The sequence below is a fragment of the Poecilia latipinna genome, unplaced genomic scaffold (assembly GCF_001443285.1).
Source record: "Poecilia latipinna isolate Pla-1442-1.1 unplaced genomic scaffold, P_latipinna-1.0 Scaffold94, whole genome shotgun sequence".
Lineage (NCBI taxonomy): Eukaryota > Metazoa > Chordata > Actinopteri > Cyprinodontiformes > Poeciliidae > Poecilia > Poecilia latipinna.
In genome coordinates this window covers 92,880-109,256 of record NW_015112710.1, presented here as the reverse complement: position 1 = coordinate 109,256, position 16,377 = coordinate 92,880, and the positions used below count along the sequence as shown (strand labels likewise).

Sequence of the window (16,377 nt, the reverse complement as noted above, 5' to 3'; positions counted from 1 at the left end):
TAAGGTGGAATATGTGCTGATCAGATGTAAGATTAAGATCAAACTAAAGACACAACATCCCTCATGCTGTTCCAGTAAACCTTTTTGTGTTTATAAGAATGTAGCTTCAACATTTGATATTAAAGTCACCTCATTCAATCTTTCCTGACCCCTTTAAGATTAAGTATGATCCAGCTGCACCGATCATTTTGGACAGTTTCTGATCATCAGTTTTGTAAAACTGACCTGGGACCAGCTTGAGTCAATTTAGATTTGAAGAACTCTAAGTAAAAAAAAAAATAATACTTTTTCAAACTTTTTTGATACACTGAAAATTTGTCTTTTTTTTATCAACAAAATCTTCTTGGTGATAAAACAGTTGCTTCTCTCAGACAGACAGATTAAAGCTCACTGACATTCACCTCAAGTTGCAGAAGTGGACTGTCACACGACATTTCTTTTCTTATAAGAGCCTTTCAAATTTAGCAGACTTCTTAACTAATATGTGAAAGACAAAAGATCAATATTACTCTAAGTGAAATCATTTAGTCTTTATGGTATAGACATTACCCTTAAGAGGCTTTGCTGTCCTGATCCTTCATTAATTACGCATTGGAAGCACCTTCACACCTTGTGTGCAATAGGCTAACAGCTAACATGTCTTAGAAGAAAACAACATTTAATCAGATATTGAAAAGAGCTACTGTATGTTTGAGTCTCCTTCCCTCAGTAAGGACTTTCACAAATATGAGTTTTGTTAGTGCAAAGAAAAAGAAGGAGCAGAATACCAGTGGTTCTAAGTTGTTCTTCAACAGTTTTTCCTGCATTATTTTCCCTCTACTGTGGCGCACTGCACTCAATTGAAACAGTAATACCGACATTTCCAGTTTTTCTTTTGTTGACGGAATTATTGTACTGCGGTAGCGCAGCTATGGATGGCAGAATTCGAATGTGTGTATCAGAGCTGATAGCAGTCGTATGCAAGCGATGGGAATTTTATCCAACTCACAAGGTGTGGTGTTGCATCATGAACAAGACAAGAACTGATAAAGCAGACTGAGAAAGCAGACTCTCGAGTTGCTCTTGATTTGTTGATTGATTTTGTGTGCATGTGACACAAATACGATGAATTAGTACATTTTGAAATTTCTGGTTCAAAATCGCTATTATTGATTAAGAAGTCTAAAGAATACTTAAAGAAGGACAGTGTAATTTAACTACTCATTGATACCAAGAGTGTTAACCTCATGTATAATCCGTGTACTGTGTGTTTTAGCTTTCGTGAGCAAAAAAGGCCAGCTTTTGCGAGAGGACTGACATTTTGAAACGGCTGGATGATGAAAATCAAAAAACAGTGTTCAGCTGGGAAATCAATTTTCCAAAACATGTTTAAGCATAGGACCTAACAAACTAATATACTGTTGAAAGGGTAGCAGCTTGGAATTGTGGAACTTAAATGCAAACTTTAAATCATTTTGTTTTGAAACCCAATAATATGTTTACATTTGCCTTCAACTATTTGTTATGAGTACATTTGGCAGTTCTACATCAAGAAATACAATAATTTTCTACATAGTAGGCAAATGATTCTTAGTGAACTCAGTTTGGGTTCCAGAAAATAAAGTAATGTTGTGGCTCAGGAGGTAAAACATGTTTTCCAGCAATCACAGGGCTGGTGGTTTGATCCTTGGCTCCTCTAAGTCTCCTGTGGCGAGATACTGAAGCCCAAAAATGGCTCCAGTGTATCACCAGTTTGTAGAATTAAATAAGAAACTGTTTTATGTTTTTATGTGTTCATTTGAAGATGTATTGTGGCTTGTAGTTTAAAGTGCATTAAGTGAAAAAAGGTTATACAGAGAAGCTTGTCTACATGTAATAAGAGGCCAGTTGGGTGAGGCCAGGAGTAAAGGGGAATGCCAGTAATGGGACTTTGCCCAAGTCTCAACAGCATGAGACGTTGAGATTGTGTCTTTGGTTTATGGTTTGGATTATTCAGATTAATAGAAATTCACACCACAACAATATAATAATCCACAAAAGGTATTTTAGTGCAATAAATCAATAACAATGTATATCGTGACAGACACATGATCATTACCAATAGATTATTCATCAGACAGAATATATATTGAATATATAGAATATTCACTGAACTGAAATCCAAAAACTGCACAGCTTTCTGGGAGATGTAGGCGAAGTTAAAGCTTTGGCTGCTCAACTTGTCAAGGCTTGGTTACCTAGCAACTAACCCATTGTCAGATTAACAGAGTATTTTTAACTATAGAAAAACCTTGATATAAAGACATAAGAGCATGAACGTAGATAAATGTCTCTCAAAATGTTTCACAAATAAAATAGGAGAAATGTGAAGTGCATAATGCAGTCAGCCCTTTTTACTTCTATAAATAAAGGCTGGTGCAACAGCCTTTCGAAGTTGGAAGTTAAATGAAGAGTCCCCCTATGTCTGATTCAAACATAGTGGGCATATACAGTTGCCATGCAAAGATTTTAGATCTTACGTCTCAATTTTAAGAAGTAAGAAAACGATTGTCGAAGCAAAGGCTTAAGATGTCCCATGTAAGATTTACCACTCCCCATGCAAGAGACACAGCAAAAGTATTGAAGGAGGTGCTCTGGTTACATAAAAATAAAAATAAAAATTACATAAATAAAATTTTCTGGCCTATGTGCAAAACCCTATGTGAGGTGAGAAACCAACACTGCACATTGTCATGAATGCACCATCCTTAAAATCGATGGTGTTGCCAACATGCTGATCCTAAAAAGTTGACATGGAAGCTTTGCTGAGATAGTAGGAAAGTGAACAGAGGTAAAAAGATAGAAACCCTGGAAGAAGCTGTAAGAGACTGTAAAACGTTTGAGAGTAGGGTGGGAGTTCACCTTCCAGGAAGACAGTCACCATAAATGTACAATAAGATCTATGATGGACCAATTTAGATCAAGGCAGAATGGTCCAGTCAATCTCCAGAGGATTTGGAATTAGTAGCAAAACTTGAAAATAGCCAAATGAGCTTGAGCTATTTTGCAAATAAGAAAGTTTGAAAATTTAAGCATAATGCCCAAGACTTGCAGCTTTGACTGGAGTGTTGTTTTTTTTTATATTCCCCTTTCAATTCATGTTTTGAATTCAATGGTCTGAAGTATTCAGACTGAGACCTTGCTAGGTACTTTTTTGTAAACCGAAGAAGCAAAAAAACTGCATCTGCATATTGTAGCGGCCCTGAAACCCAATTCACATATTTTTGCTGATGTAAAAATTGGGTGTTTGCGTGTGTTTTTGTGTGTGTGAACCTGTCTACATGAACTCTGACTCTTGGGTTTTGTCAATGTCAGAGGTCTGCGCCAGGCGCTCCACGCCGCCTTTAGCTGTGACAGACAGGTCCTTGGGGCCCCTCTGATCCCTGGGGTCAGGGTTGGCAAAACGCATGACTTGAGCACAAAAACTGCCCCACCACTTGTAAAACAAACCTGTGCCATCTACTCAGCATCTGCTTTGTATCAAGCCCTCTGAAGGAAGTTCAGGATCCCAGCCGTTGGATGCAAAACGATCGCCTCTCTGTTTTGGCGTAGCTTTGTAGGAGGTTAGAGTGCTGCATGCTTGCTACCATCAATCACAGAGATGATCTAAATAATGAAAGGCTTTTTATTTTTTTTTCCTTTTAGTGGAATAATTTGGGGTTGTGAAGCAAACTGTTTTCCAGAAAAATGCTTAAGAGTCTGACCTTTGTTGCTACATTGCATCTCATATGTTTAGTTTTTGGTGATAGAATTGTGGAGATACATTGCCATTACAACCTTTGAGCAGTTAGGGCTTACAAGGAGCTCTCAAAGAGCTGATGTGAAAGCAAGAGTTTGTAACATTTCAATCAGGCTTGTGAATTAAGAAAGTTTCTCAGTCCCACAATTGGGACAAGCAGGGCAAATAACCGGATTTACTCGACCCCAGCTCCTTTTTGTCCAGCAACACACTCACCTCTGTTCCCCTCACCCTCCACCCGTCCCCACTAACCACCAGTCTAAATCCTTTTTTGATGGATTTTCCAGCAATCTCTACAGTGCTGTGGCTGGGACATGACACATGCACACACACACACACACACACACACATGTCCTTGACTTCAGCTCAGCACCGCGGAACACTCACACACGTAATAAGCTCTTTCTTTGTCTCATCCGTAACTAAGTGTTTAATAGCTATATATTATTCTTGTACTATTAAGGCTTTTTCATCAAAACACAAACTGCACAAACTGAAACTAAGGGTATCTCAGATATAAAACAACTGGAATGGAAAATTTGAATAATTGGATATTTTCAGCATTTAGGTATTTCTGTGTTAAAAAAAAAAAAAAAAAAAAAAAAAAAACAACTAGCATGACTTCATCAACCCTGGCTGCTGATGTTGATGTCAAGCCTTGTAATTAAGAGTAAATAGTCTTTGAAAGACCTTCTGTGTTTTTGCTGTTGGTGAAGCTGTGTGGTGTGCATTATGAATGGGATGGGTATAAGACGCGGGAAGGAAGGGAACGATCACGAGTCCAGCTAAGCTTTCAAACTGGCTCCACCCCGCTTGTCATGCTGTGATGTTTTGTTGTGTTAACCATGACAACTGCCTCTGAGGCTCCATCCAGCTTTAGGATTATTCTGGCTGAGAGAGCTAAGAAAGAGATGACAGAAGAGAGAAAATGACTGGGAAGATGAGAAAGAGAAACAACATTCGAAAGGTGTAGATAGGTGACAAATTGAGAAAAGACTTTAAATATATGTGAAAAACAAAGGGACGACAAATGCTTCATACAAAAATATTTAAGAAGGCCTGAAACAAATCCATCAGGCAATCTCTTCTTATCAAAGTGGAAGAGCATTTCAAAGACACACATTTATGACACAATGAGAAACTTTAGAGACGCGTCCTCCAAACCTAATATGCATTTCCATTTATGGCTTGTGATGTCATGTCTGCCACCACACCACCAGCAAACCCTTTTTAATGGGAAATTTTTCAAGTGGATGAAGAGTCAGAAGTCAGATAAACAAACTGAACCCATTAGGTGTTTGTGAGCATAAAGTTGATCTAGTAAAAATGTTTTTAGCATGACTTTTATTTTTTTTATGCATATTGTGAACCATCTGCTGCTGTCCATGGATCTCATTGTTAAAAAAAAAATCAAAACCAATTCTCCTCAGCATTGATTTCTCTTTAGTTCTGAGCCAAGTGAAAGAGAGAACATTTGATTGCAAATGTGGTCTGACTATTTTAGCTTTAGCTTGATGTAGCATTGTAGTGCCAAAAACATGTGGAACGAAAACTAATTGAAGACAAATAAAAGTTTGGATGGCATGGCAGATGGGTCCTCAGAATAAAACTTTCCATCTACATTTTCCTCCCACAAATAAAACAAGGATTGATTATGTGGAGAAACGCGACTCATGTACAACCAATTCATATATCACAAATTTAATAAATGGTATGATAATGATAGCTTGAACATATTGGACATATTGTAGTACTGATGCCTGTAACAATACTGGTCAGAACTGGACCAGAACTTGTTATTCTACACTGTGGTGAACTGTAATTTGGTAACAGTAATTTGGGCTCATCAAGGAACATATCTAAATACCGCCAAATGGTACTGATTTGTTAAGTTTGCATGCCACTGCTCTCAGATAACACTTCCCCTGACCTCTTCCTCGCCCGATAAACCATCATAAAACTTTTTACCTCATAAATTCAAATTCCAGCTGGAAATTTTACTAATGCTTTTTTCAAATGCAATGTATTTGCTTTTTCACAACTTTGAGCTGTGGGCATTCCTGTCTATTGTTTTATTTATTTATTTTTGTATATATACATTTCTCAATTTTATGACCGTGAGCTGCAATCCTAAACACATCTTACGAGGAAAAGTTGCAAAAATTATATTTGCTCTTTGGCAGCCAGTAAAAATTAGGTAATTTTAGATGTACAATCTACACATGACCTGTTTCCACCGGCTGTAGATGAAATTTCGTAGCGTCATTGTATTTGAATGTAAATGAAATTTTTTTAAAAATACAAATCAGCAGTAAATAACAAATTTTACTATGTTTGTGTATCGCTCTTTGTGTGTAAAATATTTATTTATTTCCTCTTTCTGCAGGAATGCTCCCTGTCCTCCTGCTAGCTGGGTTGATTCTGGCTCTGTCCATCCCTGGCACCTTGTGTGAATCAGCCACGCTGCGTTTCTTCGGGCAGACGGACTTTGTCGTCAACGAAACCAGCACATCTGTGGTCCGACTGGTTGTGGAGAGGTTGGGAGACCCTGTCAACGTGACAGCTTTGGTTCTTGTAGGTCTAGTATATCACCTTTGTTTCACTGTAGTTGATTTTTTCTGCCCAGGAAATCCTGCAGCCTTACATGCAACTATTCTGTCTTTATTCAGATATACTGTATTTCCTCCTTATGAATCTTTCAGAACAAGTAAGACCTAGTGTTTTTTAATTGGGTCAAGGACAGGATTATATATTTTTTGTCAAGAAATCAATGTGATTGTTCAGAAATTGTAGTTGTAAGGAATGTTTTGCTGGGTTTTATTTTAACCACATAGAGGAGGTTAATTTTCAGGTTCTCTTTCCCTGCATCTGTACAGCTAAGGCAGCTATCCAATGCAGAATGATGAGGCGGGGGTCCCTGCATTTCTCAATATCCCTACTTTACTTTTGAAACATGCTCATTATTGTGTGTGCATTTGGACATGTTTAGAACATTTTGTCATCATGCCTACCAGAAATATGCATGGACCAGTACAAGATTCTCATCATAGTGTTAGCATGAGCCGAAATACAGGAGTCTCAGTCTAGTCACACAAAATTACAACTGTGTAATGCCATCTGACTGTTTTTATATGAAACAGAAGTACAGCAATTATTCCTACCGTTGCCAAAAAAAAACCTTACATAGTGACTATTACAGTAATCACAAATTACTGTACTTGTGTAGGACTTTAACAAGTCCAGAAGAACCCGAAAGTACTTTACACAACATTCAGCTATTCACACATTCTCACACGCATTCACACACTGATGGTGGTAAGCTACACTGTAGCCTCAGCTGCCCCTGATGCAGTCTGAAAGAGGTGATTATCTTTGTCACATATACCTATACCTGGTATATTTACCAGAAAGTAAAAACATTGTTCCCTTAATAAGAGTGATGGCTGGATCTTTTTTGTCCCCAAATGATGAAAGGTCACGTTTTTCATGAAAATGCGGCACACCTGTTGCTGCATACATGCAGTGTATAAGCACATGTAGGTGGGGGCTCCACACTGAGGTACTCTGATTCACCATCTCATTAGAAAGCATTTTAAGCAGTTCTTCTTGTGACTTGAATCATTTTTAAGTCTATGAAAGCACAACTTTTTTAAACCTTGAAGATGAATCTGTATTTGTATTTTTTTATTTTCTTTGCTATATGCCATCTCTGCACTTTCTAAAACTTTATACTTACATTAACTTTACGGCATTTTCTCAGCCATTTCCTTATTGTTCTGTTGATATGTTTCGGTGGTACTCCTTCCATTTGTAATTTGCAATCTCACATTTAATCTTGAAAATATTGTGACAATTTGTTCTTTTGATAACTTGTGTACAGCTAGAGGGAGTAGACACTGGTGACTTTGAAGCTGTTAATGCTGCAGCCTTCCTTCTGTCTACTGAGTCCAGTAAGACCATTTTCATCGCTGTGAAAGATGATGACCTGCCTGAAGCAGATGAGACATTTACCTTCAACCTTAAACTACAGGTAAACACCCTTTGTTTCACATCAAGTTTAACTTGTGTATAGTAATCAAATGTGTACTTTTCTTTTTATTATTACTATCTCTTTGCTGATGTGAAAGCTATTATTTTATCTATCTAACACAGTGGTTCCCAACCTTGCTTCTCAAGTACCCCTGACCTGCATGTTTTATGTCTCTGATCCAGCATACCTGATTCAAATGCTTACATCACCTCTCTAGCTACTAGAGGAGGTGGTTAACAAGCTTGTTAATCACCCATTCATTTAAGTCAAGTGTTTGGAAGCAAGAAGACACCTAAAACATGCAGGACAGGGGCACTTTAGGACCAGTTTTGGGAACCACTGGTCTAATGTATTTTCCTCTTCATATCTTTTTGTATGTCTGGAGTTATAAGTTTTGTCACACAAACAAATTTTTCCTTTAATTTGGCCTTAGGTGTGCCTTTTCTTACTCACCTTTCTCATATGTCAGTTTTAGATATGAAAGGTCCCAGGCTGCAAGTGTGTGTGTGCGTGTGTACGCGCGTGTGTGTGTGTCTGTGTTGGGGAGGTAGTGTGAGTGGTCTCCATAGTGCATGTGTTTTGTAATGGATGGTGAACATTTCACTCTGTTCAACTGTGTCAGGGCAGTGTGACTTTTTCAATGACTTCAAAATTGGATGGATTTTCCTCATATAAAGAGCAAGTGAAAATTGGAAGATCAAAGGTCAGGGCTGTATGCACAATCCACGACTGCCACCAAGATGTGTGATCAGCTAAATTAATCAGAGTAGATCATGAGTAAGAGCTGCTTCAAGCTTTCAGCATGCAGAGGTGAGTAAATCTTTATCAATGCAGACAGATCATCTGCATAGCGTAGTATGAGATTAAGTAATGATATAAACTGATCCTTGACGGTACATTTGAGTAATGCTTATGTAACTTTTTTAAAGCAGTGAGGTACTTGTGCAATATGGCATCGCAGAGTTGAGATACTCATACTGTGGGATTTTTACACATCTCCAAAACAATTACCTGAAAAAAAAAAACCCTGTAAGACACAGCACGGTACTTTGCATTCCAGTTACACTGTGACTGTTCATCAGTTTGATTGATTGCTTCAGAAAGTGTATTTTTTATATTTAGTTGAGCTTTAAGTAAAGTTTTTTTTTTCTGGTAATATATGCTGCAAAGTCTCATCACAGTATGGGATCCTTTTGCCTAGAGAGGATCTCCATGGTTTTACGCAGGCTTTGGCTGTCAAGCTTGATTGATGAGTTGGTGTCATCCCCCTCAGTGAAAGACCCTAAAAGATCATTGTAAATCACTAATTGTTAAAGTGGTACATCAATGTGTAGACTGTTCAGGTTTGAACAGCTGGCTGCTTAAACATTTTTTTTCCCACATCATTCTTTAACTGGAGTATTGAGTAACGTTTTGTTAAAGTCCAGAAGCACAAGTCAAAGACCAGACGAGGCCCAGTTTGTTTACACTACAGCAGGGACAAAGCTCAAGCCAAATGGTTGCCTATCATCTTACTGATGGGCTGTCAGGAGAATGAATGTGTGGCACCATGGGTGTCATAGATCAAGCAAAAGTGAGAAATAAAGGACTGATTGGGTTTCATCCATCATTCCTGACAGTTAAATCTGTTTTAACAGAAAATGTTAGTCTGACTTTGGTTGACACATAGCAGCTTGGTCGTTAAGAAACCAGACAGATGCAATAAATAAAAGAACATGCTGTTGGTTGTACAATGACGGTAAACAAAGTTGGCCTCTAAGATGGAAATGTGTGCCTCTGTGTCTTTTTATCTTTGAGAATCTAGATGTTTAAATAAAGATCTGTGTGAACAGTTTCAAACCCACCCCATGGGTCCGGAACTGTGAGTCGACTTTCAACAAGGCATAACCATCTGAATGAAAGCACTGTGGCATGTTTGTTTGTGGGGAAGGATGAATAAGAGGTGTGATATATGTGTTCTAAATCTGCTTTACATGCTTTGTGAGTTGTGACAAAGAAATTTTGCAGGCACATCTTGAAAATCTTAAAAATATTAATTTATTAATTTTAAAAATTAAATTAAACTTGCTTATTAGAATCATTTTACACAGTGGTGCAGTTTGAAGGATAATTTCAAAGAGTGTTTTCTCAGATATTACGAAGTACAATTTTTTTAATCTCAAAATACTGAAAAATGGTTTTATTTACACTGCTAATTGCACTCAGTGCTCATTTTGGGCTACCTTTGCCCGAATCACTACATCAAAATGATGTGGCATGAAGGTAATCAACCTGTGGTGCTGCTGACATGTAATAGAAGCCCAAGTTGCATTCAAGACCCATAAAATCCTAATGTAATGTCAAGTATGCTGAAACTTTAAGTGTGTTAGGCTTTAGTGCCAATTGACAGAGCACAGTGCAAGTCCTAAAAAGGTTCCCTGCAGAGAGATAACCTGACTGAGCAGCTGGGCAGAAACCAGCACTTCCTGCCTTTGTGCTGTCTCACCAGGGCTACTCAGTGGGTGTACTGGAATGAAGCAAAGACAGCAGATAAGACAGACACACTGGCCTTTCCCATGAGCATTGATTGTCCGAATAAAGTGTTTGGGGGACTGGGATTAAAGAGAATGAACATAAATACTGTACATTTGCCCATTTTTAAAAAAAGCAATTTGTCTCTTTTTCCAGAGTTCATCTAATGGTGTGACACTGGGAACACCAAACAAGGCAACCATCACCATCCTATCCAATGACAATGCCTTTGGAATAATTGCCTTTAACTCTGTAAGAGCCGCATGATTATGTATTTTACTCCATTGTTTTAGCAAATGAATCATTATGCAGATATGAGAGTGTGACCTGAAGCTTAACACAATTTGCTCATAATTTGGTTGCTTTATTTTTGTTCTATTCGTCTTCTATTTCTCTAAAATGGCTTTGAGCGTACATGATTGTGGTTCTTTTTGCCTTTCCTTTTGTTCAGACTGAAGAGATTGTTGTTGATGAGTCTGGAGGAAGGAATGTGCCTTTCACTTTAATTAGAGAAAAAGGAACTTATGGGACTGTCACTGTGAACTTTGAGGTGGGACTGCTTTGTAAATATATTTTTGAGAATGACAAAGTACAGGAATCATTGTGACTCTGTCTGTGCCTGTCCTTCTAGATCTCTGATGGTCCCAATGCTGCTATTGAGGATCTCGTTCCAGACAGAGGCAGCATCATAATCCCTGTAGGACAGGCTGTTGCTCGCTTCAGTATCATCATTCAGGATGATCAGGTATTAATCAGAATCCCTAATGTTCAAATTCAAAATTCCTTCATGTTTGTCTGCATCTCTTTGTCCTGATTAGAAATAGTAGGAATGTTTATGCGGCAATGTCAGACACTATGGTATCTGTGAAAAAAAATCAAGGTCCTGTGCCTTCTCGCCGTAGTCTTACTGTCATCTGAACCACTACGCCGCTCTGTCAGAAACAACCAATCAGAGCCAGGAGGAGGGTCTTAACGCTGTCAGTCACGTTCTGTGCTACGCTACAGCTAGTTCATAATGACAGAGGCCACCATGAATGCTCTGGCTACTCAGCCTGGCCACCGACGATGGCAGATAAATGTTTTTTTTTTCTGGAACGACAAGTTGTTTCTCCGTGATTATCACATTTAGCAGCACATGCCTGAGGTTGATTGACAGCACTTAGACACTCCTCCTTGATTGTTTTTGACATGGTGACGGTTTTAACTAATATGTAAAACACATATTTTTTGTAGAAGTTACATACCGTAGCTTTAAGTGTCTTACCCACAGGCACATTGAACACGTGGCAGGGCATTTGGAATTAAACCCAAGACTTTCTCATGTCAAAACGAGTACACTTGCTGTATTCTTCCTGAGATTAAATTACAAAGAAATTACTCTTTATACTAATGATTAACTGAAGACAATTGGTTGCACTAGATTTTATTTACCAACAGCAGAGTAAAAAGGACTAAATAAAAATCCATGGCAATCTTTTTTTTTAGATTTTCCTGTTTGTCTATCCTCCAACAAAACTAGTTAAAGTTTGTGGTTGCAATATGGCAAAGAGGAATATAAGACATCTAAGTAAAATGTCCCTGTGATTCTCTGTTGATTAGATTCCAGAGAACGATGAAGTGTTTACAGTGAGGCTAACGGGTGTGGCAGGTGGAGCCCTTCTTAGCCCCAACGCCAGCAGTGTCCAGCTGAGAATCCGGCAAAATGACAGCCCCCTACGCTTCTCCCTCTCTGTCATGGCCGTATCAGAGTCTGCAGCCATCATTGGCCTCAATGTGACCCGTGGTCGACTGACTGACGATGGGCCACTTATCGGCTCTGTTAACACTGAGGTTGTGTTCACTTATCCCATTAACGTTTTGTTTTGGATGTTTCTAATGCTATTTTTAGGACATAGATAAAATGTTACTCTCTACATACAAAATAACATATAGGTTAATATTATTTTATTATTGAAGAAGATGAATATTGAGTCAAATGAAATTAAAGCCGCTACTCTGTTTCTTCCAGGTGTCTGTGGATTACATGGTGGTGAGTGGTGAGGGAGTGGGCAGCGCCACTCCAGGTGTGGATTTCCTGGACCTGCAGCCGGTCAGAACCATCACATTCCCTCCATTGGTCTTCAGAGCCAGACTTCTGTTCAACATCAGTGATGATAATGTACCAGAAATTGCAGAATCCTTCCACGTTGTTCTGCTGGAGGACACTATCAGAGGAGACGCTGTGCTAGTGCCACCCAATGCAGTGCTGGTCACCATAGAGCCCAATGACAAGCCCTATGGAGTCTTGTCAATTAGCAGCGCTGCACTCCATCAGCCAATCATCATCAATGAAGACCTGACACAAAAGTAATTAAAGTTGTTGTATTTGCAAGTGATACTTGCAGGTAATGTAATTTAACTACATCTACGATGATCTCTTTTCCAGATTTGATGGAATTATCATAGTCCGAAATGGAGGAAGCTACGGTAACGTGTCTGCAAACTGGACAATCACCAGGAACTCCAGCGATCCCTCGCTAATATTGGATGACTTGACGCCCCAGTTTGGGACTGTGAAATTTGTTGCCGGTCAGGTGACGGCTGTGATTTCAATAAACATAGTGGCTGATGACCAACCCGAAGAGGCGGAGGCCTTTGTTCTGAAGCTGCTGCCCAGCTCTGTTACTGGAAATGCCGAAATTGACGAACCTATGGAGGTGAGCACCGTTTTTGCTTTATGCCTGTGAGAGAGAAAAAAAAAACAAAACAAAAAAACAAGAAACACTGCACTTGTTGGGAGAGACCTCCATGTGCTATGCATGTGTGTGTGTGACCTACTGTGAGCTACAGATGCAAACTTGGCACATGGAGCAGGAGTCGACCCCCTTAGTGGGTTACTGTGCTCTGTGGGTGTTCCCTTAATGTGGCTAAATCAAAACAAAGCGGAAACAGCAGGCATCCTCTGCATGTGTGGCGAAACGCTGTGTTTTCTTTTTTAAGCATGGGTGAAGTAGTAACAGGCTTTTATTGCTTCCATCTTTGTCCAAGCTTCTTGGCTACGCGTGAAAGCAGTGGGCAGATCAAAGTCGAGTTTATTTTCAACACGTCACATACAAAATCACATCAGAAATTCATTTTCGAGCTAAAAGAATGAGAGGCCTGTTCACCCAAAGTGTTTAAGAATAAACACACAGCCTTGATGATAATTGATGGTGATCTAGAAGTCATAAAGATAAACAGATACTCGCTGTAGTGAGCTGCAGATTGGACGAGTGTTCCAGGATAATATATGTGCCATGGTTTAACACTCATGGAAACTACTCTAACGGTCGTGAGCTGAGTTAATTAAAGAGAATACCTTTCCAAAGTTAGCCTGTGGCTCTGGTTTACTACAGTCACTCATGTAATGTCTTTCCTGTCCCAGTCTCCCTCTATCATTTGTTGTCTTCTTATAAATATGATACAATTTTAGTAACACAAAAACAATTAAGGCCTCCAGGAATCTCCAAGGCCAGATTGTCTGTGTTACCATTCATTTAAGAATAGGTATTCAAGTTATTTTCTTTAATAAAATTATTATCATGTTTCTGAATCTTGACTTGAGGTCATTATGAAAGGTGAATAGTCAAAAATATTAATGGAGACATGCAAACATCTGGTCACCAATTATAAGAAGTTTTTCAATGCTGTTGTAACAAGAACATTTACATTGATTATTGAAAAGGATGAAAATAATTTCATACGTTTCTGCCTATTTTCATTTAACTGTATGTACAAACTGCCATTTAAAAAAAAAAAAAAAAGATACCTCTCGACCATTTCCTTTTTATATATTTTGAGTGTCATTTCCAATAAGAAATCATTTTGTTGGTTAAATGAAAATAATTTTCTAAATCAGACAGGAATCCAGGGATACAAATAATCTTAAGCCTAAAAGTCTACAGTGGTAACTTTAAAGTCCTGTAAATAATACTGTATTTATTGAAGGTTTCATACTTCTAAGCTCACTCAGAAAACAAATTCAGTTTTTCCAGACAGAAGTTGATATGTTGCTGACTCAGAGAGTATGTTACTAGTCATTTTAATGAGACTGAATTGATATTTTGGCCTTAAACATGTTTCAAGGCAGTTCTAGTTACACATGTCTGGACAAACTTGCAAAAATATATATTTTTTCTCCTGCTTCCTAACTGTAGCTTTATGTTTTGACTCATATGGGATTTCTGTATGAGTGTTTCAGCTGCTCTCTATGCAGTTTTACCACATAATGACAGCTGTAAGGCAAAGTGTGCAGGGTTACATGAAACGGTGAGGAACTGAGCACCACTGTAAAGGTTGAAAACCAGAATGTTGCAGGGAGGCTGAAAACATAAATTCACAGACAGTATACACCCGGTATTGACATGTGAATTTATTCAGGGGCTGATCATTAAACAGTGTGTTTGTTAATTTATTAATTTATCAGATATATTTGATTGATTAATTGTATTTTTTCTTTCTTAATTTTCGCCCAAGATGGTGTTTTACATTCAAGACAGTGACGATGTCTATGGACTTTTTCGGTTTAACCCAACCGAAGAACAGAGCATCCAGAGCCAACCCCAGGGACGATTCCTCTCTCTAAACTTTGTCAGAGACAGTGGCACACTGGGTAACGTCTCCATGACCCTCACTGCGCTCTACATTCCTGCAGGCCTAGTAGATCCTAACCTGGCCCGAGACCAGGTTCTGAATATCAGCAGGTCTGTTAAGGTGACGTTTTCACGTCAGCGGACAGTCCACCTCATACTGCCTATCCGAAATGATGCCTTTCTGCAAAATGGAGCACATTTTCTTATTCAGGTAATTAGAAATTGCGTATAAAATTGTTATTCAGCAGCATCACTTTGCTTGGTGGTTTTAAGAAAATCTGTTCCGTCCATTTGAGGTAGTACTTTTGACTAAACTGCAGTCATCCAAAGTTTAAGTGCCTCATCTGCATGTGTGAATAGTTTTACATTGGCACTTGGGTTTGGCATGGCTCTATGGGACTTGTGCAACTGTCCAAACAAACAGCTAACCCTTAAAGCGATCAACAGGTGCTAGAAAAGCTTTCTTGATGTTCTATAGAACCCTAATTAGTGACACATATGAAGCTTTAGAACTTTACAGTGTTAAAGTGTGTAAGATATGCTTAGAAAAAGCATATCTTTTTCTTTTATTGTAGGAAAAGTTACTTTTGATTAATAAGGCATCACAGTAACATCTTGCCAGTGTTTTATTAGCTTTTCAGCTTCTGTAAACTGATACATTCCCCCTGTTTCCAGTTGAATAAACTGGAGCTGGTTGATATCACCCCATCAATCCCTTCGAACAGCCCAAGGTTTGGGGGGCCTCTTAATCTGACGTTGACTGTCACCTCTGACATTGCCAACGGGGAAATTGGCTTTACAAGTAACACTACAGTAGTGCTCTATGAACCAGAGGACAGCAATTCCAGTATGGTAAGATATGAGGTTTTTTTTTTAATGTTGCTTATTTTTAACAAAAGTACACGCAAACAGTTAGTTTTGGATTTGTTGTATTATGCATTTGCTTATATTTATTTTGATGATGCTTTGTGCAGGTTAGCCTTCCTCTGCGGCGTGACGGGACAGATGGTCAGGCTGTGGTGTTCTGGAGTCTTCAGCCAACAGGAGCCAACCGAAAGGATGTAACTGCTGACGATCTGACACCATTTAATGGCTCCGTTGTCTTCCTCTCCAGGCAGAGCGATGCCTTTATCAATCTGACTATCATGGCTGACAATATTCCTGAGGTCAATGAAACCTTGCTGCTCACCCTGGACAGGTGCGGAAAAGCTGCAATGTCGACTTGAAATTTCAAACAATTTAGATCCTTTGCTTAATCCTGAACTTTTAAAAAGGCTGCCAACATATTCAAGTCCTGCATGTCCAGAGACAGATAAAGAACGTTTTCTGGTCTGTTGTTTGGCCTTCCTATTATCTGCTAAAAGTCTCCTTCTTTCCTGCTGTCTCACAGCCTTAATAAGAGAGATTTGTGTTGATGAAAAATCAGAAAGAGATCTGGATTTTCAGATCTACCAAAATGGGAAATTTGC

The 16,377-nt window shown here is 38.7% G+C and overlaps 1 protein-coding gene across 2 annotated transcripts in view; it reads left to right on the top strand.

Annotated features, from left to right (window-relative positions):
* The window catches only part of LOC106941666 (G-protein coupled receptor 98-like), a 122,763-nt gene that overhangs the window by 14,831 nt on the left and 91,555 nt on the right, over window positions 1–16,377 (top strand). For both annotated transcript variants that reach the window (XM_015024764.1, XM_015024755.1), the window contains exons 2-12: window positions 6,144–6,331; window positions 7,638–7,787; window positions 10,455–10,550; window positions 10,750–10,848; window positions 10,930–11,043; window positions 11,898–12,128; window positions 12,307–12,644; window positions 12,724–12,994; window positions 14,793–15,119; window positions 15,584–15,760; window positions 15,883–16,106. In XM_015024764.1, coding sequence (XP_014880250.1) covers window positions 6,146–6,331; window positions 7,638–7,787; window positions 10,455–10,550; window positions 10,750–10,848; window positions 10,930–11,043; window positions 11,898–12,128; window positions 12,307–12,644; window positions 12,724–12,994; window positions 14,793–15,119; window positions 15,584–15,760; window positions 15,883–16,106 — 2,213 coding nt within the window. In that variant the 5' untranslated portion in view covers window positions 6,144–6,145. The remainder of the gene's footprint in view (window positions 1–6,143; window positions 6,332–7,637; window positions 7,788–10,454; window positions 10,551–10,749; window positions 10,849–10,929; window positions 11,044–11,897; window positions 12,129–12,306; window positions 12,645–12,723; window positions 12,995–14,792; window positions 15,120–15,583; window positions 15,761–15,882; window positions 16,107–16,377) is intronic.